Consider the following 23,582-nt stretch of genomic DNA (forward strand, 5'->3'; position numbering starts at 1 on the left):
TATCGGGCAGAGGTGGCAATAAGCTACGAACTTACAGACTGTTTGGAATACTGCAAAATAGCTTTACCCTTCAGTCACAGAAGTGCTTTCGCCAAATTTAGATGTGGTGTTGCTCCCCTAAGAATTGAAACAGGGAGATATGAAAATATTGTTTTAGAAAATAGAGTGTGCAATATATGTGACGTTTTTATTGAAGATGAAACGCATGTTTTATCAAGATGTCCTCTTTATGACGATTTTAGAAACCATTTATATTATGATAATCAAAAGTTAGTTTTTATTCTCAGATGTAAATATGATACGTGTGTGTGCCAAAACCTGTCATTTGATTTTAAAAAGACGTAGAAATTTTATATATATTGTAAATAGTATTTTATTTCATATTGTGTATTATATCTATGCATTTTAATATTCTCTTATAATTCTGTATAGAATGGCTCTCATTTTATCTAGTGTTATTTTACAATGTATAAAGATTGATTGTACTTGTTGAGAGATGAGACTTTAATAAAACATTGAATTGAATTGAATTGTGTTTGCCAAATTTGCATAGAAGGACGTCGCTAACCGAAACAAGTTAATTTGTATCCAAAAGGCAATGCATAGCTTTACTTCCAACAGATGTGTGGGTACGGTCTTTCTTGGCCTTCTTATAAGTTTTGGGGATAAATGAAAAAATCTGTCAATATTGCGGTTTTTGGCTATCTTTAAGCGTTTATAATTTAGTAATCTGTTTATAGATAAGCCATAATGTTTTTAGAACACATACAGGGCTGTGATACTATGAATTTTAGTAAATATTGAAATAAATGCAGGGGGGATTCGCCTTACCTGTTTTTCCTTTGCATGGAGCATAAATTACAAACCGAAACATACCACTGTTCTATTTGCTAGTATAATTCTGAACAACTTTGTGGTTTAAGAAATTCTCAAAGTTTTACCACAATTCATTTCTTATTTTCAGTTTTCGCTAAGAAGGTAATTTTTCCTGTTGATGCAATTCAAGACCAAAATTCAACAAAGTTAAAAATAAATCTTATCCAAATTGATCGTACACTCGAAAATGGGTACTAATGTTTTTTGGAGTCAACAAATTTTCTTTCTAATATCCTAATTCAAAATTATGTAGTGGTGTCGAGATATTTGCATTTCACAACATATTGTTGATAAGAAAGTTCAGGACAGTTTCCCCAGAGGGCATTAATTAAAAAAACATACAATGAGTCCCTACCATCACTTGTTTCCTGTAACTCAGGCTTCAGTACAGGATTCTCACAGTTTTAAGAAACATCAATATTGAAAAAAATTACCAGCATTTTGATTTGTGATAATTTGTATAAAATTCAAGGTTTTTATTTCAGTTCGACTACCACATGTCAAGCTAAGAATGATCATTCGACGTCTTACTGATGAAGGATATTAGTTATCCGAAATATTTAATATTTGTTCATGATTTTACTATTTTTTTTGGTGATGTTGTACCCTTTTAAGACGTGCTTGCTATATATATAAACATAGAATGTAAAACTGAAAACAAAATAAAAATATACATTTTAAGAATATAATAAACATTTTCTTTCAAATGGACAAAATGGCTGTATTTACACCTCAAAAACTACTCCGAGTACAGACTCACCTGTGCAGTTGGAAAAGTTATCGGCCTGGCATCCACTAGAAATTTAAAAGTTAAATGCATTTTGTGTTTAAGAAAGATAAAATCTTTTTTGGATTTTGATGGGCATTTTTTTTTTCGTTCCTGCAGAAGGTGTAAAAATAAGCAAACACCTGAATTGCTTTTGATACTGTCCCCTCAGTTACACCCTTTAACTCACCTATAGTTGTGTAGATATCTAGTGTCTGTCTTTTGTCCAATCAAGGACAATCAATACAATACCATACAGTTTTTACCTGAGAGGGAGCATCTCAAAGTTGTATCCCAACTTAGTTTATTTTTACACCTTCTGCAGAAACGAAAAAAAATGCCCATCAAAATCCAAAAAAGGATTTTATCTTTCTGAAACAAAAAATGCATTTAACTTTTATATATCTAGTGGATGCCAGGCCTTCAAACCTTTCCAAATGCACTGGTTAGTCTACACTCAGAGTAGTTTTTGAGGTCTAAACACAGCCATTTTTGTCCATTTGTCATGATGAACCTTTATAAAATATCATAGCAGATCTTGGCAGAATAAAAGTAAACATTTTCATCAATAAATAAAAACACTTTTGAAAAAACACTTTGCAAGGTAGCAGTAAAACTATTTATCAAAACATAATGTGCCTGTAGGTGAAAACATCAATTGTTATGGATTACAAGTAGTCACATAGTTACGCTTAAATTATCTAAATTGAATTACTTATTATACCTAAACCCAATAAAAGAAAACACATGTATGAATGAATAGATTTACGCAGATAAAAGGCTATGTAATAATGGTCATGCATGCCAATGACGTAACCGTAACCGTGACATTCTGAAACCGAGTTTTAACCCGTAAGAACAAGACGTGAGAACATTGCAGAAATTTATTTAAAAAAAAAGAACATTGCAGAATTTAAAAAAAAGATATTTGGGTCCAACAAAAAAAGATGGACCGCCAGTGGTCCTTGTATGGAATAGTTTGTGTAATATTGTGGCTTTTTGTTCTATCTGAAGCCAAATTTATCAGATTTAGGACTGGATATGAGTATGAATATAAATTTGAGTCCAATGCACAATTAACAGATTACGGAAATTTTAACATAAAAGCAAAGGTAAGTGTTCTTAATCATATGTTAAATATTTGTTGACGATGTTCAGGATGAATAAGGGTCTTATAATATTTGGCTTAATTTTTTTTCAATGAAATCGTTCCTGAAACGGGCGTATAAAAATAATCGGGTGAATGTAAGCCCCCCCCCCCCCAAATAAAGTAAGTTTTCCGTCCACACACGTGCATATTTACATATTTCAGTCTAAAATAGACTTATTTTTTGCAGTTAAAATTTAGATACACAGAGTCGGGCTACAATTGTTTAGACACCATTAAATCTGTCAAACTAGGACTTTCGTGGAATTTAAAGATTTTTTCTATTCTCTTTAGATCCCTTGTGGTCAAAAGTCAATCCGAAAAACAAATTCTCCTTGTCACCCCCTCCCCCCCCAAAAATATAAATAAATCAAATGGTCGTCCCCTTACCCTCTTTAGCATGCATATGTTTAGCAAAACTCACATTCCGCTAATAAGCTACTAATTGCTAGAAATTAAGTTATTGATTCTTTATTGTTAGGGGTATTGTGAGCTTGTCCACTAAAGTTCTCTAATGTGAATAGGTCACATAAATATGATAAGTGAAAGTTAAATTATAGAAAAAACAAGTACCATCTTTTAAAAAAAGATATCTGACGCAATCAGATGTGTGCATAGAGTTTAAATCAAACCACGAATCTTTATCAGGTTCCGCAATTTGTATATATTACAAATAACTTAATTTGACAGGTCAAATTGTTTATATATATCATAGAGATAAGTAATCAGTGACCGACGGTATGGATAACGTCTAGTTTTACGTTAAATCTCTTATTTTATTTTTCTTACAGATTAGTTTTACGAAAATAGATGAAAAGTATGGCTACCAGGAGATTCTGCTACGAATTTATTCTTTTACATTTTATGCAAATGATCCAGGTAAGATATTGTAAGGCCTCTCCTCCATTTGGAATTTTAAAAAAAACACAGACACAAAACCCACAAAACAACAAATATGAATAAAAAGATAAAATAAGAGAGACCATAACATAAAAATACACCCTTGATAAAACAATTTGTTTTACATTCGATAAGTTACATTTGTAGCACTGCATTCCATTCATTTCTTCATAAAAAAATTCGTAAGGGTTCCGCGGAACCCAGTGTCTCGCCTACTTTTGCTGTTAATCGCAGGCTCAACTAAAATGAGGAAAAAAATCAATACAAATATTCCTCTTGATACTATCTTTTGATTGTAAGAAGCTTCTGTCCAAGTTTGGTAAAAATCCAGGATAGTTTATGGATCTAATAAATGTTTTAAAAACTTTAACTGCAGACTGTATGTAATGTTTACTGGAAGAAAAACTAAGTCCATTTATAAGTAAAATACAGACACACAGGTACAAAATTTTAACAAAATTTCCTTCTAGATACTAGCTTTAGATCATAAACAAGCTTATGTCCAAGTTTGGTACAAATCCAAAATAGTATAAGAAAGTTTTAAAATTTTAAAAACTTTAACCACAGAGAGAACGTGTTGTTTCCTGGCAGAAAATCTAAGTCCATTTAAAAGTAAAATACGGAAAAATGGAATTTTATTTTTAAAAAATTTACTTCTGTATACTATTTAATGATCATAAACAAGCTTCTGTCCAAGTTTGGTAGAAATCCAGGATAGCTTAAGAAAGTTATTAAAATTTCAAAAACCTTAACCACAGAGTGAATATTTGTGGACGCCGCCGCCGACGACGACGACGACGCCGACGGAATGTAGGATCGCTATGTCTCGCTTTTTCGACTAAAGTCGAAGGCTCGACAAAAATCTCGAAAAATGCTGGTTTTTCACGTATTGAACGATTTGATACCATTCAGACCGCTTGCCAGGGCCGTAACTAGCCCCTTTTAATACTGAGGCAAAATATATTTTTGCGAGGGGTCTTGGGGCCACTTAAGCTCTGAAGCTCAGAAGCTCTGAGAAAAATAACGCAAAATTGTGCATTCTGAGCGTTTCAAATCATTTTTAGCTATTTTTTCGACAATATTCTGGTCTCAAAGCAAAAACATAGATTCACTTTAAAGTTTTAGGGAAATTCAAAACATTAAAAAACCGATACGTAGAATAAAGCAAAAATCGTAATTCACATAATCATTAATACCGGATCTGTCCGTCTGTCTGTTCTTGTCTTGTATTGTGCTGATTTTTTATGACTAGATTTAAATATAGTGACAGTCATAAGTGCAGTGATATACGTTAAATACTAGTATTGCTCAAGTCGACACTAGGGACCATATCGACCTTGTTTTACGGTATTTTATGATTATTTCATTATTGAAGACCCTCCAGCAAATATCAAGATGAAGAACAGGAATAAAAACTTTGACCATTGATTATTTGTATTTTTTTCTTTATACATTGACATTGTGTGCGATTAGCTCCCGTGCACGTGTACTTCATATTCCTTTTTTTCTGTTAAAGGGTCTGAACACGACTTAATGCAAATTTAACCCTTGAATGTAAAAGGTCATATATATGGCAATACATTGATGTTTTTTTCAACAAATGATTTGATACCGGGAAATTGGTGGTTTTACTTTAATCTAAACCATGTCAGCTATATAGTTTTATCCACAGGCGCTTGGGTATATGATACAGTTATTTTTTTTTTTTTTTTTTGTTGTTGTTGATTAAGTTAGATATTCAATTTTCTATATTTATAATACATATCTATTACTTCTGTGCATATCTCACCTACAGAAAATACCTAATTTTGCCCTCTATACTAAGAAAAATTGGGTATGGTTTTATATACAAGAAAGGCAGTTTCGTATTTTTTGATATCAAGTCCAATTCTCCATGCAGAAACGACCACTTTTTTCTGTGTCCAGTAGCATCGTATATTCTAAAAATACTTTCTCGCATAATGCCTGGAAATTAGTAGACATGCAACATTACACAGTGTGACACGTTTACAAATTAAAATCAACACTCAGACTAGTCATTAAGTAGGACAATAAATGAACAAAAGACAAACCCGGGACACAGAAGTACAAACAAAAGACCATCAACTCTGAAAACGAACAAGTAAAATAGAAACATGGATTACGAAAAATATGCAGGGGCGACATCAGAGAGTGAAGAGAACTTGCTTCTTGCAAGACACTTTCAGTGAAAACAACTGATATGAAGACAATCATATGAAGACAATCTTTTGTTTTAGTTTTTTTTTTTTTGAAATTTAAAACATGAGGCATTTGCCTCATTTGCCTCAATGTAGTTACGGCCCTGCTTGCTATATTCACTAATCTGTATATATATTCCTTTTGCAGATGCGCCTGGCCATGATATGGACTTGAGTAAATGGTGAGTTATGTTATAGGTAGAGAGAGAAGAATACAAACCACATGGTCCCAATTATTAACTCGTTAGCTCCTTGTGCCCTCTGAAGTAGACGATCCTCCAAAAGATGTTATCCTTAATTAAATTCTTTTTTTTTTATTTCGCGTAGGTAAAATAATTATACTTGCCGAGAAGGGGTGGCACTGTGACGTTTTTGGGATGTTGGATATAGGGGTAAAAAAGATGGATCTAGGTATTTTTTAAAAAGATGGGGGAAAAAGGTGTAAAGTGTGAAAAAATACAAAAAATATATATCGGGATATGGGAAATGAGCACTGTGTCACTCCCACACTTGTATGTCCAGAACGAAAGTGTAACTGTTCTTATTTGGTACGTTCCGAAAGGAGATGATGTAATCCCGAATTTCCGGAAAAATAAACGTTGAATTCCGAATTCCCCAAAAAAGAATCAATCTTTCAGTGTACATACAGAATCGATGTATACAGACATTAAAAAATATCTCGTCTCGTACCTTTGGCCGCTTATCCCTGGCTGAAATCATTGCTGAGCCTTACCATAAAAAAATATCAGATCACAGTAAAGTATGAAAAAAAAATGGAAAGTATCTTTGTAAAATGGAAACATTTCCAATATTTGAAACTATTTACCATTCATAGGTTATGTCTTACAGTATTTATTTTCCCATCTTCGTTTCGTTTCGCTAAAAAATTATAAATTTAGTTTAACATCATAAACAGATGAGGAGGCAGTTTCAAATTTGTTTTCGTCTTGAACTCTTCACAACTACAACTCGGTCGAAGAAGCTTTTAATTGCAATATTTTCTGTAATATTTCTTTCTCACACGAAATTGGTACTTTTATTCATGTGCATTTCCATTATTTGTATTTATTCAAGTATGATGTTCAGCTGAGAACCCCGGATTCTGTAACGATGCGGATTAATTTTATGATTTATCCCCTCCTTTGTCGAATGAGTGCCAAAAGAAAGAGAACTGATAACTTGATCAGGTGTATGCCAGTCATTTATATTTTATGTATTATAATGCAATGTACTTTGTATAGAACCTTTGCCGATTGTTATATGGGTTCATATGGCAAAATCAAGGGTACTTTAATTTTAATATGGGGACGGAGTCCCCAATAACAGTAGAAAATTCAATAAAAAAAAAATACGGGAAAATTTCCCGAATTTTTCATTGTACTAATGAACTCAAAATCGTTCAAATTTTTTTTGTCGTGTTTTGAAATCCCGGACCGGCGCAGAAATGTACAATGTACTTCCTTTTTCCGGTCTCGTTTGTATGAAACTTTGAGTAAAATATATATTTATCAGTCTAGTATAAAATAGGAAGGAACGCGCAATACCAATTTCATTTTTAATAATTCCTTGATATGAAAAAACGTTACCTGATGATAGCGTTTCTTTGTTTACATTGCATATGACGTCATAATTTAAATAACGTCACAACTAGAATCCCTAACAACAGAACCAAAATCGGAAACGTTACGGTATTTTCATTTCTTTTTTTTAACAAATACTTAAGTTACAAAAAATAATTCATACAGACTTCGTTCCCATTTACAGGTAACGCATGCCTCATATTAATGACTAGCACCACGTGACTTATGCCCTTTTGATTAAATTACTTCCCTTAGTTTAAGGTGGCTCATGGGTACAAAAATTTTAGCAAAAAATTAAACCTTTATTTTTTCATTACAAATTTTATTTATTACACTATTAGTTGTAACTACAAAAAACAACCCAAAAAATTGATTTGGTTTGGCCCCAAATGACTTTAAAAATTGAAAAAGCTCCAAATTATCTCCCTTTGGTGCAAACATGCCATTTTTTGGCCTTAAGTTTGAAATATCTTTTTTAACTCATCGGTGACCTATATTTTTTATTATTATTTTCAAATAAGCTGTACATAAACTAAATAATTGTAAAATTTAAGTGATTTCTTATATTAGGTTATTTTTTTATTTCGATATTTCCTCTTTTTCTCCTATTAGTTCAACAGAAAAAAAGGACATTAACAAAAATGTATGCTTCTTCCAGAGGCAGATTTTAGCTTAAATGAACGGTGACCCCATTTTTTTATTTCATTTTTCTTTTAAGTATATGATAAAGTTCATTTATGAAAAAATATAGCGAAATCCTATATTAGAAAAAAAAATTCATTTATACCCAGGAGCCCCCTTAAGAGTGAAAATATAAATTATATCAAATTTGCAGATAATCTAGTCCTTTTCCGTCATGGATCTATAAAAACTAATGTGTCTTTGAAAACTTCCTTTGGTGGATATTTACAAAAATGTTGTGTAATTCTAAGGGAAAATGCTTAAAATTTGACTTTATATGAAATGGGAAGTTTGAAATCATTATGTTTTTACAGCAGATTTCATTGAGTGTGTATCCAAAGGTAATATCGTTGGTAAGCTTGCTTGTTAGCTGTACCGTGAAGTCATTGTTAGGTCAGGTAAACTACCCTCCTTTAAGAGTAGACTAGTCCGGCAGATAACCAATCTATCTGTCTGTTGGACTAGGCTACTTCGAAAGAAGTGTAGTATACCTGACCTGATAATGAATTCACAGTTCAGCTAACAAGCAAGCTAACCAAAGATACTACCTTTGGCTACATACTCAATGAAATCTGCTGTAAAAGAATTTGGCCGAAAACTTTAGAAAGCAGGTAAGTTAAAAGTTATTTAACTTCAGGGCCGTAACTACATTGAGGCAAATGAGGCAAATGCCTCATGTAAAAAAAAAAAAAAAAAAAAAAAAAAAAATGAATCAAAATTGTTTTCACGGAAAGTGTCTTGCAAGAATCAAGTTTTCTTCACTCTCTGGTGTATCCCCTGGATGTTTTTCGTTATCCATGTTACTATTTTCCTTTTAGTTTTCAAAGTTGATGGTCTATTGTTTGTACTTCTGTGTTCCGGGTTTGTCTTTTGTTCATTTATTGTCTTACTTTATGACTATAGTCTGAGCGTTGATTTTCATTTGTAAACGTGGTTTTGCAATGTTGCATGTCCACCGATGTCCAGAATTGTGTGAGAAATATATTTTAAGAACATGGGATGCTACTATGTGGACACAAAAAAAAATGTCCTTTCTGCATGGATAATTGAAATTGATATCAAAGAATACAAAACAGTTTGTTTTATTGTAAATAAAACTAGATAGCTGACATGGTTTGAATTAAAGTAAGGTCACATATTTCCCGGTATCAAATAATTTGAAGAAAAAAAACAAGGTGTTGCCATATATTCCCTTTTACATTGAAAGGTTAAACTTGCATTAAGTCGTGTTGAGACCCTCTAACAGACAATAAAGGAGTATGGGGACATAATCGCACACAAAGTCAATGCATAGAAAAAATACAAATGATCAATGGTCAAAGTTTGTGTTCCTGCTCTTTATCTTGATAGTTGCCGGGTGGTCTTCAACAATACTTTTAAAGAATCATTAATACCGTAAAAGATCGTAAAACAAGGTGAAGATGGTCCCTAGTGTGGACTTAAGCAGTACTAGTACTTAAAGTATATTACTGCAATGTCACTATATTTAAATCTAGTCATAAAAAAATCACCAAAGTCTAATCACAATACAAGACAAGAACAGACAGACAGATACAGTATAAATAATTATGAAAATTACGATATTTGCTTTATCCTACATATCGGTCTTTTAATGTTGTCTCTGCTAAAAGTCTTAAATTACAATGAATCTTTGTTTTTGCTTTGGGACCTGATTGTCGAAAAAAATATCTAAAAATTAATTAAGCCGTTTCAATGCAAGAAAGAGTCTGGGAAACGCTCAGAATGCACGATTTTGCGTTATTTTTCTTAGAGCTTCTGGGGGCCTTAAGTGGCCCCCTGACCCCTCGCCCAAATTTTTTTTATATATTTTGCCTCACTATTAAAAGAGGCTAGTTACGGCCCTGAACTTTAAAATTCAACCTACAAAGTGTTTCCCTATATGCGGACAAATCATGAACAACATCTTCTTACATCTTTATTTCTGTTTTGAATATTGCTTTTTTACGATTTTTTGTTATTTTATATAGCAATTATACTACGGTTACGCTTCCCATCCTAAAAAGGCCGAAAGTTGTCAAAGTAGACAGTGTTCATTTGTACACGGACAGAAGCCTAAAAGCATGTACAATTCACCTATATGTGGACAAATTGTGGATTCAACATAGGGACTGGCATATTGGCATTTTTATTAAAGGGGCATATATAATCCTATTGCTGCCGTCATGATAAGGCAAAATGGCTGCTATGCAAATTAGCAAAGTACCCCAAATTTTCCCATATGTTGTGCAAAGGTGAAATACTAATGTAAATATTGTAGGGATTGAGGGAATAAGCTTTACAGGGACCCAGTAGCCAATGCTACTAAAAATTTGGTTGGGTCCAAACTTTTTTCAGAATATTTCCTTATGGTCAATACAAACTTTTCACATATGTCAGTTCAATAAGTTGGGCCACTGGAGTGAAATTTTGAAGCTTATTCCCTATATTGTCTGTTAAGACAATTTGTTTTTGGCTATTTCGTTATTAAAGTTTGCCTTTTTGAGGTAAAGATTGATACAAATTGTAATCAAAACTCTATTGTTACTGGTTTGTAAGTTATATATTTTAAGCTATTTCAGGCCTTTAAAATCTTTACCTTTGATAGCAGAGAGACATATAGTGCAATGACGTGAAAATTCTTTGGATTATACTTGTGCCAATGTTCATGATGTTAGGCAGTTTATTGATATTATTTCTCCAAAATGATGTGTAATGTATATATATATTAGTACTAGTACTATTTTATTGAAACATTGAATAGTTGTAGAAAGTAGGGATCTATCCATTCTACATTTTTTTTTGTAAGTACAATTATGAACAAAGGAAGATAACTCCAATTCAAAATATTACTTGAATATATGTTCTAGTGCTGAAATGCAATGCATGATGTTTGATAATAAGTTCACAATCCAAAATAAAATCAATCTTCACCCTATAAACATTATCAGCTGCATATATCTACCCTATAACATTGAAAATGTTGATGTGGGTAAGTTATGGATAGTTGACTCAATGGCACTCGTACCACATCTTATTTATAGTGTGTCCTTGGTGTCCTACAAAATGAGCTAAAATATTTTTTAAATAACAAAATTATCTTAGACAAAAAGAATGTGAATAATGCCACATATAGTATTCATTCAATATACGAAAAAGTGTGCAAAGTATCACTAAAAAAGAAGAAGAAAAGGGTAAAAACATGTAATCATAAAAAATGGTTTGACCAAGATTTAAAAAGTTTGAAAAACATGTTAATGATCAAGCTGTATTAATGTCAAAATTTCCGAAAGATCCGATAGTGCGTGGCTCTTTTTTTAAACTTAATAAACAATTTGCCAAACTAAGGAGGAAAAAGAAAAGAGAATTTAGAGAAAATATTTTGGACCGATTAAGCAATCTAGAATCAGAAAATCCAAAAGATTATTGGAACCTTGTCAATCAACTCCGTCTTGAAAATAATTCAGAAACTAAAAACAACATAGATGGTGACATTTGGTATAAATATTTCTCTAACTTGTCATCAATTCCTGAAAATGAACACATAAAGTCCAAGATAAAAGAGATAAAGAGTAAACTTGAACTATTAGAAAAGAAAAACTTTGGATTCAGTGAGATTGACTTTAAAATCACCCCTGGTGAACTCCAAAAAGCCCTGAGGCAATTAAAATCTGGTAAAAGTCCAGGTCTAGACACTATTACAAATGAAATGTTAAAAGTTTCACAGAGTTATATGCAAGATTGCTTACTAAAACTTTTTAATGCCATTCTTCTATCTGGCATTTATCCCAATAAATGGTCTGAGAGCTACATTACTTCTATATTCAAATCTGATAACCCGCAGAACCCTGAAAATTACAGAGGTATTGCTATCAATAATAGTCTTGGCAAACTTTTCAATACCATTCTGTATAACAGACTTGATAAATTTTTATCTGATAATAATATCATAAACAAAACTCAAATTGGTTTTTCTAAGAAAGCTCGCACTTCGGATCACATTTTTGTACTAAAATGTCTCATAGAAAAATATGTTAAAAGAGGCAAAGGTAAATTGTATGTATGTTTTGTAGATTTTCGCAAGGCTTTTGACAAGGTTATTCATATTGGTATATTATACAAATTATTACAGCATACAAATAATGGTATTTTTTATAATATTTTGAAATCTATGTATAGTAACGACAAAGTGTGTGTTAAAGTAGAAGACAAAATAACTGATTTTTTTAGATATAATGTTGGTGTACGACAAGGTGACGTTTTGAGTCCCACATTGTTTAAACTGTTTATTAATGATTTGCCAGATATATAATCTAACAATTATGATGATGTCAATTTAAATGATGAAAAGATACCATGTCTACTTTATGCTGATGATCTTGTATTAATATCTGACTCAAAAGAAGGGCTTCAGAAGAGACTTGATACTTTGTGCACATTCTGCAAAGATTGGTGTATGGAAATAAATGTGAAGAAAACCAAGATTATAATATTCAATAGGAGTGGTAGACTCCTTAATGAAAATTTCAATGTAGGAAATAATTCTATTGAATGTGTTAAACAATACAAATATCTTGGCATAGTCATCCAAAATACTGGAAACTTTAATGAAGCCAGGAAACAATTATTCCAAAAAGGTCAAAAGGCCAGTTTTAAACTTTATAAAGATTTGAAATCATCTAATCCTCCTATTAAAACTCTTTTGCATTTATTTGATCACTGTATACAGCCAATTGTAACTTATGGTTGTGAAAATTGGGGTGTTATTAATATTACTTCTAAAAGGAAAAATTTGTCCCTTTATGACATATTTAAAGATTGGGAGTTTGAGAAGCTAAATTTAAAATTTTGTAAGTATATTATTGGTGTTTCAAAGATGTGCACAAATGTAGCAGTCCTGTCTGAACTGGGTAGATATCCTCTTTATATAAATTTGCTAACACATATGTTTATGTATTGGCATAGACTAGAGAATTCTCCATCTGATTTATTGATTTTTATCTATTTTATGTGCATACCTGGATAAAGGCCTGCAACTAAGAAAATCAGAAAATTAGTTAAATACTCTAAAATATATCAAAATTATCTCCCCTTGACCACTGATCCTTTCTTCATGCATTTGAATTATTATTTTATGTTTCTTTAATCACTCTGTAATGTTTATGTCATGTTGTAATTAATGTTATGCTCTTAATGGGCCCTTTAATTTGGAAAATAAAAAAATATTGTATTGTAAAGTAAAACAAAACAGCTTTTGCACTAAATCTTAGCCAGTGATTCTAACTGCTTTTTTTTTTAGGTTCTCTTTTGAGATTACACCTGAAGGAAAAATTTTAAGAGTGTACCATCCAGAAGAAAGTGATGATTTTGTCTTGGCATCGAAGAAAGGATTTGCTGCTCTTCTGGCATCAAGACTTCATGAAGAAGGAGAAGTAATTATAAACATTTCATTTTTTTTTTACCCCTTTTGACCTTTCATTTTATATACATTTGTATGTACAATGATGTATGCCACATTTAATTACTGTTCTTACTGTGACAAGTCTGACATTGTCTGATATTCCTGTACTCATGATATTCATCTTCTTTGTTGATAAATTCCAAGATGGTCTATTTATCTAATGCATTAATTGTAATTTTATACAAAGGTTTAAATATTGATTTTCAATTTTTGAAGGATTACATCATTATGATAAAATGAGGAATTGGTCTTATTATTTACCACTCACTTTGACATGAAATGAGGAATTGATCTTATTATTTACCACTCACTTTGACATGAAATGAGGAATTGATCGTATTATTCACCACTCACTTTGACATGAAATGAGGAATTGATCTTATTATTTACCACTCACTTTGACATGAAATGATATGAACTCATTTCTGTGTTGCTCCTTGGTCAAATTGATGAATTATCTAAGATACAACCCTTTATCATGTTTATCAGCCAGGCATGGGGTAATTGTAATCAGTAATCATAATCAATTGTAATCGATTACATTTTGCTGTGTAATCACATGTCATCAGTAATCATGTATTTTCTGATTACTAGTAATTGTAATGTAATCGATTACAATGCAAAAACAGGTGTAATCATGATTACTTTCAGATTTCTTTTGAATTACATTCAAATGATTACTTGCTGATTACAAATTTTATACATAAAAATTGTTTTTTTTATATACAAGCATAAATAAAAAAAAATCCTCAAACTAATGTTCAATATATATATGATTGATCCTATTAACTATTTTATAATTTCAGTTTCAGTATACTTCTTGCTTAAGGGTATGTAGGGTGTACATTTTTTTTTGTAAATGTGTGCCTTTTTTTTTGGACAGTTTACCACATAAATTTACCTTTCCAAAAGTTTCACTTTGAGATTGAGCCCTTGTGATATAAGATGTGTGCTTCTTTTAATATTTTGTTGTTCCCTTGGGTTGCAGAAAATTCTAGGACTGTTAAGGATAAGTGAAAATTTTGCTCTTTATATTGACTTTGATTTTTGACTTTAAATGATAATGGAATTTAGAACCAATTATTTTTTCACAATTTTTATAACAAAAATTCATAATTTTTTGTCATGTGTTTTCTTAATATGTTTGTATAGAAATATAAATTTTACAATCATGTATATAATAAAAAATTAAATTGTATACAAATTTATGGATTATTCCAATCAAAACAATTCATTTTAATTACCCAAGCTCACATACTTTTTTTGTTATAAAATGGAAGTAGTGATTCACACCCGTAAAACATAAGTGTCAATTATATCAACACTGACATAAAGGCTACTTGATCATTAAACAATCACTATTCTGCTATTTGTTGATTTCTTTTTTTTGCTTGAAAATAGGTTTTAGATTTGGGCTAAAATATTAAAAAAAACAAAGTTATTCCTATAACAGAGAAAGCACAGAGACATTTACATTCAAAGTAAATCTGTCAAATAAGATGATATAAATTATGTCATCAAACAATACAAATATTACACTGCTCCTTTTCTAAGTTCTTATAAATAACATGTTTATATTTAAAATATTAAAACACTAATTTTTTTTTTTTTTTTTTTTTTTTTTTTTTTTTTTTTTTATTTTTATTTTTTTATCCAACATATATAATATACAACAGTACAGTTATCAAACACTAAGCTCATATATATGAATGTAATATAATACAACCTATCAGAAAATGTATAGAACTTGAAAATAACATTTTGTTGGGATTTTATAATTGTATCTTATTAAAAAGGACATACAAAAAAAAGTATAGAGAATTAATAAATAAAAGAATTAAAAGATGATTAAGAAAAATAAAAAAAAAACAAAAAAAACAAAAAAAACAAAAAACAAAAAACAAAAAAACAAAAAATAATTTAGTTTGATGTCTGCTAATTTTGTATAGTTGCTAGTCCACCAAATTATCCTGTAAAGCCTCTTGGTAAATGCACCAAGCTTGATTAAACTTGTCAAAACATTTATTTTTAATTGATATCTTCTTCTCCAAAATATAATGATGCTTTATTTTATAGTGTGTCCTTGGTGTCCTACAAAATGAGCTAAAATATTTTTTAAATAACAAAATTATCTTAGACAAAAAGAATGTGAATAATGCCACATATAGTATTCATTCAATATACGAAAAAGTGTGCAAAGTATCACTAAAAAAGAAGAAGAAAAGGGTAAAAACATGTAATCATAAAAAATGGTTTGACCAAGATTTAAAAAGTTTGAAAAACATGTTAATGATCAAGCTGTATTAATGTCAAAATTTCCGAAAGATCCGATAGTGCGTGGCTCTTTTTTTAAACTTAATAAACAATTTGCCAAACTAAGGAGGAAAAAGAAAAGAGAATTTAGAGAAAATATTTTGGACCGATTAAGCAATCTAGAATCAGAAAATCCAAAAGATTATTGGAACCTTGTCAATCAACTCCGTCTTGAAAATAATTCAGAAACTAAAAACAACATAGATGGTGACATTTGGTATAAATATTTCTCTAACTTGTCATCAATTCCTGAAAATGAACACATAAAGTCCAAGATAAAAGAGATAAAGAGTAAACTTGAACTATTAGAAAAGAAAAACTTTGGATTCAGTGAGATTGACTTTAAAATCACCCCTGGTGAACTCCAAAAAGCCCTGAGGCAATTAAAATCTGGTAAAAGTCCAGGTCTAGACACTATTACAAATGAAATGTTAAAAGTTTCACAGAGTTATATGCAAGATTGCTTACTAAAACTTTTTAATGCCATTCTTCTATCTGGCATTTATCCCAATAAATGGTCTGAGAGCTACATTACTTCTATATTCAAATCTGATAACCCGCAGAACCCTGAAAATTACAGAGGTATTGCTATCAATAATAGTCTTGGCAAACTTTTCAATACCATTCTGTATAACAGACTTGATAAATTTTTATCTGATAATAATATCATAAACAAAACTCAAATTGGTTTTTCTAAGAAAGCTCGCACTTCGGATCACATTTTTGTACTAAAATGTCTCATAGAAAAATATGTTAAAAGAGGCAAAGGTAAATTGTATGTATGTTTTGTAGATTTTCGCAAGGCTTTTGACAAGGTTATTCATATTGGTATATTATACAAATTATTACAGCATACAAATAATGGTATTCCAAAAGTTTCACTTTGAGATTGAGCCCTTGTGATATAAGATGTGTGCTTCTTTTAATATTTTGTTGTTCCCTTGGGTTGCAGAAAATTCTAGGACTGTTAAGGATAAGTGAAAATTTTGCTCTTTATATTGACTTTGATTTTTGACTTTAAATGATAATGGAATTTAGAACCAATTATTTTTTCACAATTTTTATAACAAAAATTCATAATTTTTTGTCATGTGTTTTCTTAATATGTTTGTATAGAAATATAAATTTTACAATCATGTATATAATAAAAAATTAAATTGTATACAAATTTATGGATTATTCCAATCAAAACAATTCATTTTAATTACCCAAGCTCACATACTTTTTTTGTTATAAAATGGAAGTAGTGATTCACACCCGTAAAACATAAGTGTCAATTATATCAACACTGACATAAAGGCTACTTGATCATTAAACAATCACTATTCTGCTATTTGTTGATTTCTTTTTTTTGCTTGAAAATAGGTTTTAGATTTGGGCTAAAATATTAAAAAAAACAAAGTTATTCCTATAACAGAGAAAGCACAGAGACATTTACATTCAAAGTAAATCTGTCAAATAAGATGATATAAATTATGTCATCAAACAATACAAATATTACACTGCTCCTTTTCTAAGTTCTTATAAATAACATGTTTATATTTAAAATATTAAAACACTAATTTTTTTTTTTTTTTTTTTTTTTTTTTTTTTTTTTTTTTATTTTTATTTTTTTATCCAACATATATAATATACAACAGTACAGTTATCAAACACTAAGCTCATATATATGAATGTAATATAATACAACCTATCAGAAAATGTATAGAACTTGAAAATAACATTTTGTTGGGATTTTATAATTGTATCTTATTAAAAAGGACATACAAAAAAAAGTATAGAGAATTAATAAATAAAAGAATTAAAAGATGATTAAGAAAAATAAAAAAAAAACAAAAAAAACAAAAAAAACAAAAAACAAAAAACAAAAAAACAAAAAATAATTTAGTTTGATGTCTGCTAATTTTGTATAGTTGCTAGTCCACCAAATTATCCTGTAAAGCCTCTTGGTAAATGCACCAAGCTTGATTAAACTTGTCAAAACATTTATTTTTAATTGATATCTTCTTCTCCAAAATATAATGATGCTTTATTTTTTCAATCAATGCCGTTAAACTTAATTCTCCTTTAAAATATCGTGTATTATAAATATATTGTTTAATCCAGAGAAAAATATTATTTTGAGGGTCACCTTTGTACATTCGTGATAAATTTCCAAACAAAAAAATATCTTGTGTAAATGGTATACTAATACCATTCTGGAGAAACCACATTTCAGTTTGCTCAATAAATTGTTGTACATAATAACAGTCCCACAGTATATGTTCAATTGATTCAAGTTCAGTGTTACAAAAAGTACAATATGGGTTTTGCACTATCCCAATTTTGTTTAAAAACGTATTTGTTGCCAGAATTTTATGATTAATTCTATACTGAAGCCATTGTAGCTTAGTATTTTTTGTAATAGCAAATGGTAATTGAAAAATCTTTTTCCAGTTTTGATTTTCTAAAACTAAAATTGCTTCCCATCTTTTTACTCCTGTAGGAACAGTGTTGTTTTTGTTTAGCACCAAATACATATCTTTAGATCCCTTTTTGCTTTTGAGAATGGTCTTTATTACTGATGGTATGAAAGGAGATACTAATTTATAATCTCCCCTATTAATTTTTTTGGAAGTCTTAGTTAGCACAGAAATTATGCTATTATATTTCATGATGTCTATATCCATCTGAAAACACTCCTGAAATTGATAAAAATTTAGAAAGGTACCATTCTCCCCAACAATATCATTTACATGTATAATACCCTTACTATGCCAGTCTTTGAAAAACACTGGTTTGTTGTTAATTTGGAATAGGTCATTCATCCAAATTGGACTGGAAAGAAAATATTCCCAGTCGTGCAAATTCATTTCTTTTTCAATTACCATTTGCCAAGCACCCAGTACATCTTTCCAAAATTTATTCTTAATACTTTGTTGTAGTTGCTTTACATAGCTATTACCACAAGTAAAGAATCTATCTTTATCAACATATGACAAAAATATATTTCGCCATTTACAATCGTTTTTACAAATTCTTCTTATCCAAGTACATTTCAAAGCATTTATAAAAGCATGTAAATTAATCATTTTTAAGCCTCCATCACAATAATCTTTTTGTATTACATCTTTTTTTACTCTATGAACTGGTGAGTTCCATATAAACTGATACATAAGTTCATTTATCTGTTTAATAATATCTTCACTTGGATTAGGTAGTGACAATATTAAATGATTTAAAATTGGCAACATAAGTGTCTTTACAACAGTAATTCGACCAATAACAGTAATGTTACGTCTAGACCATTGTTTGACTAGTCTTTTTATTTTTACAATATTTTCATCATAATTGATTTTAACTATGTTTTCTAAATCAACATCAAAATTAACACCCAATAATTTAAAGGATGTGCTTCCCCAAGTAAGATTTTGATTTGTACAAAGTGTCTCTGTGCTGTACTTTTTACTTCCAATCCAAATCACATGAGTTTTGGAAAAATTTATATTCAAACCAGAAATTTTCGCAAACCAATCTAGTTCCAATAATGCCTCATTTAAAGATTCTTCACTTCCATCTAAAAGTAGTGATGTAAAACACTAATTTTAGATTAGCTTTTTATGTAAGGATCAAATGTTTAAAAAGTTTGTTTTCAATACCACAGTATACAATGTAATCATAAGTAATCTAAAGTAATCATGATTACTTTAAAGGAAAGTAATCTAATGTAATCAATTACATTTGAATTTAGGGGTAATTGTAATGTAATCAATTACATCAAATTAGCAAAGTAAATGTAATCCCGTACAGAAATTGCTAACAAAAGCACATAAGTTTCACATGTGAAGCACATGAGATGCAAGTAAGAATTGTATGCAAATCAGGTTGCTCATATGTGCAGTTTGGTAGTTCATATGTGCCCACAAAAATCTAACATAATGCTCACATGTGCAATTCAAACCTCAGGTGAGCTTTTATCACCCATGTTAGTTTTATGTTAGTTTTGTACTTTGAAAAGTTTTTCCATTCTTCTAACCATTCAAAACTAACCTACATCATTGCTCATATGAGCTTTTTCAAAATGACATGCCCAGTCATGTACTTCCTGTAAATTCAAATTCATGAAAAGCATGCAATAAATGAAGGTAGATAGATATGGAAAATGTTAAGTCCTATATTGTGCTATTTGAAGAAAGGCATTGTTGAAATCTGATAAAACCAGTGTGGCTGTGGTTAATTATTTGTAAGTTATCATTTCTATTTCATATTTTTCATTTTTGTGTCAGATTTTGAAATATATTACAATTTTAAGTCCTTTATGGAAATATATATACAGGTTGCTTCAAAATAAGTACTACATGTATAAAGATTTTTCCTTTTAAACTTTTTGAAATACAGTACTTATTAATCAAAGACATTCATTGTGTACTAAACTTGCAAGTCCCTCTATTAGTTTTATAATGTAATGTTATGTTTTTAGTCATGATCATGATTATTGTTTAAATAAAAAAAAAAAAAAAATCATATGAAAATCATAGTTAACTGACAATAATTAAAGAATAACTCTTTTAATATGATGTATCAGTTATTTTATTTTCAACTGAATTATTTAAGATTTTCATTTAAATTTGAAAAATATTCCTTTTTTAAAACAGCCATTTTGTTTTGGTCAACTATAATATTCACGTGTGCAACATGTTAGCAACTGCTCATATGAGCAATCTAATAAAATGCACATGTGAAACAAAAGCTCGTATGAGCAGTTGCACGTGAGGTTTTTAACATGCAAATTAGGTTAGTTTCATATGTGCAATTTTTTTGCTCACAAAATGCTCACCTAATTTGCATGTTAAAAAACTCGTGTGCAATCATGTTAGTTTCTAACGTGAGCATCTTATGTGCAACTTATGTGCAACATGAAAGCACTTTTTGGTAAGGGATGTAATCAATTACATTTTAAAGCAATCAACCCCATCCCTGTTATCAGCTCATTGTTTTGTTATTATTTTATTACTAAAGTTTAGGATAAAAACTTAAATCTTAAATCTTTTTAAGTTGTTCATGACCTGACCACAAATATTTAAGGCATTTTCAATATTTTCCTAAAACCTTTTTTTCTGTATGTTGCTCCTAGTTTAAAGGCTTCTTTCATTTCTTTCTACTGAATGTACTCAGTATGTTTTCTATGTTCAAGTCAATCTATAGACATTACTTGAGTAAGAGTTCTGGTAAAGTCTTTTTGGTCTAATATTGAAATATTTGATAAAAGCTATTTTGTTATTTTTCAGATATCTGGAAGTCAATCACATGAAGGTTTTACTTACCATACACAAGAACTTGGCCATGAAGGTAAATGATCAAATACTCCACAAAATTTCTGACAAGTGAATATTGATATGTCATTCATCATTTTACCACCAGTTCTGACAAGTGAATATTGATGTGTCATTCATCATTTTACCACTAGTTCTGACAAGTGAATATTGATGTGTCATTCATCATTTTACCACCAGTTCTGACAAGTGAATATTGATGTGTCATTCATCATTTTACCACCAGTTCTGACAAGTGAATATTGATGTGTCATTCATCATTTTACCACTAGTTCTGACAAGTGAATATTGATGTGTCATTCATCATTTTACCACTAGTTCTGACAAGTGAATATTGATGTGTCATTCATCATTTTACCACTAGTTCTGACAAGTGAATATTGATGTGTCATTCAATATTTTACCACTAGTTCTGATGTACAAAGGCAGATTTATTTGGCTGGGATCCTAATCATTGGGGTTCCCGTTATTAAACATGTGTGCACTTGCATTGACGCACAATTTTCTGTTCATGAATCCATGCATCTGAGTTCAGTCATCCTCAAGATTATCTTTTAACTGTCAAAATGTATTCTTGTTCTTAGTTGATGAATTTCAATACATTTATTTTTAAAACAATTGAATAGGTCATTCAATTTAGAAAACCTACTTCTTGTTGATATTTTTATCAAAAATTTACTTCCATTTTCATTCATTGCTTTGCATAGTTAGTAAAACCTTAAAGAAAACCAAACAAATGTTGGAAGCATTATCAACATTTCTGACTTGTGTGGGGTGCAATGGAAGCATTATCAACATTTCTGACTTGTGTGGGGTGCAATGGAAGCATTATCAACATTTCTGACTTGTGTGGGGTGCAATGGAAGCATTATCAACATTTCTGACTTGTGTGGGGTGCAATGGAAGCATTATCAACATTTCTGACTGGTGTGGGGTGCAATGGAAGCATTATCAACATTTCTGACTTGTGTGGGGTGCAATGGAAGCATTATCAACATTTCTGACTTGTGTGGGGTGCAATGGAAGCATTATCAACATTTCTGACTTGTGTGGGGTGCAATGGAAGCATTATCAACATTTCTGACCTGTGTGGGGTGCAATGGAAGCATTATCAACATTTCTGACTTGTGTGGGGTGCAATGGAAGCATTATCAACATTTCTGACCAGTGTGGGGTGCAATGGAACCATTATCAACATTTCTGACCTGTGTGGGGTGCAATGGAAGCATTATCAATATTTCTGACTTGTGTGGGGTGCAATGGAAGCATTATCAACATTTCTGACTTGTGTGGGGTGCAATGGAAGCATTATCAACATTTCTGACCTGTGTGGGGTGCAATGGAAGCATTATCAACATTTCTGACCTGTGTGGGGTGCAATGGAAGCATTATCAACATTTCTGACCTGTGTGGGGTGCAATGGAAGCATTATCAACTCTTCTGACTTGTCTGGGGTGCAATGGAAGCATTATCAACATTTCTGACTTGTGTGGGGTGCAATGGAAGCATTATCAACATTTCTGACTTGGGTGGGGTGCAATGGAAGCATTTTCAACATTTTTGACTTGTGTTGGGTGCAATGAAAGCATTATCCACATTTCTGACCTGTGTGGGGTGCAATGGAAGCATTATCAACATTTCTGACTTGTGTGGGGTGCAATGGAAGCATTATCAACATTTCTGACTTGTGTGGGGTGCAATAGAAGCATTATCAACATTTCTGACTTGTGTGGGGTGCAATGGAAGCATTATCAACTATTCTGACTTGTCTGGGGTGCAATGGAAGCATTATCAACATTCTGACTTGTGTGGGGTGCAATGGAAGCATTATCAACATTTCTGACTTGTGTGGGGTGCAAAGTTTTTTTTTCTTTCTTTGTACATACAGTGAAATATTTACAGACTATTTTTTATTTTGATAAAATATGATTATGTGGTTATGTTTTTCTTTATAGGACCTCATAACGCCTCATACACTGTTAAAGAGACAAGTACTGGACTGCAGTTTACTAAAGTACGACATGAATCACTGGTTAAAAATGCTGGTGGAAAATACCAAAAGGTAAGAGCCATCGCTAAAATTATACCTTGACCTTAGGCCATAACAAGATACATTCATGTATATAGAAAAAGTTTGGTAGGTAGACATAGAGACAAGTTATTTTGGTTAAACATGTTAAACAATACTAATTAACCTCAAATGCTAGTAATTAGGGATGTCAACGAGTACTTGAGTACTGGAGTATCGCTTGGTGGTACCGAAAAATGGTCTCCCGCTGAGCCATGGGATAGAGTAAGTTATCTCCCTCTTATTAATCAATCAAAATTTG

At 30.8% G+C, this 23,582-nt stretch overlaps 2 protein-coding genes across 2 annotated transcripts in view; one reads left to right on the forward strand and one right to left on the reverse strand.

Moving 5' to 3' along the window:
• The first annotated feature begins 2,456 nt into the window (after positions 1–2,456).
• The window catches only part of LOC143064564 (uncharacterized), a 90,050-nt gene continuing 68,924 nt past the window's right edge, over positions 2,457–23,582 (forward strand). Inside the window, exons 1-6 of the mRNA XM_076237474.1 lie at positions 2,457–2,754; positions 3,581–3,668; positions 6,057–6,090; positions 13,466–13,598; positions 21,208–21,268; positions 23,208–23,314. Coding sequence (XP_076093589.1) covers positions 2,590–2,754; positions 3,581–3,668; positions 6,057–6,090; positions 13,466–13,598; positions 21,208–21,268; positions 23,208–23,314 — 588 coding nt within the window. The 5' untranslated portion in view covers positions 2,457–2,589. The remainder of the gene's footprint in view (positions 2,755–3,580; positions 3,669–6,056; positions 6,091–13,465; positions 13,599–21,207; positions 21,269–23,207; positions 23,315–23,582) is intronic.
• LOC143064554 (uncharacterized) lies at positions 17,533–19,497 on the reverse strand. The gene has a single exon (XM_076237464.1). It carries the CDS (start codon positions 19,171–19,173, stop codon positions 17,857–17,859), a length of 1,317 nt encoding a protein of 438 aa, XP_076093579.1. The 5' UTR covers positions 19,174–19,497; the 3' UTR covers positions 17,533–17,856.

Source organism: Mytilus galloprovincialis, chromosome 1, assembly GCF_965363235.1.
Source record: "Mytilus galloprovincialis chromosome 1, xbMytGall1.hap1.1, whole genome shotgun sequence".
In the NCBI taxonomy this organism is placed as follows: Eukaryota; Metazoa; Mollusca; class Bivalvia; order Mytilida; family Mytilidae; genus Mytilus; species Mytilus galloprovincialis.

Excerpts from the sequence above, each read along its gene's own strand:
- LOC143064554 (XM_076237464.1), bottom strand. The coding sequence starts at position 19,173 with ATGTTGCCAATTTTAAATCATTTAATATTGTCACTACCTAATCCAAGT.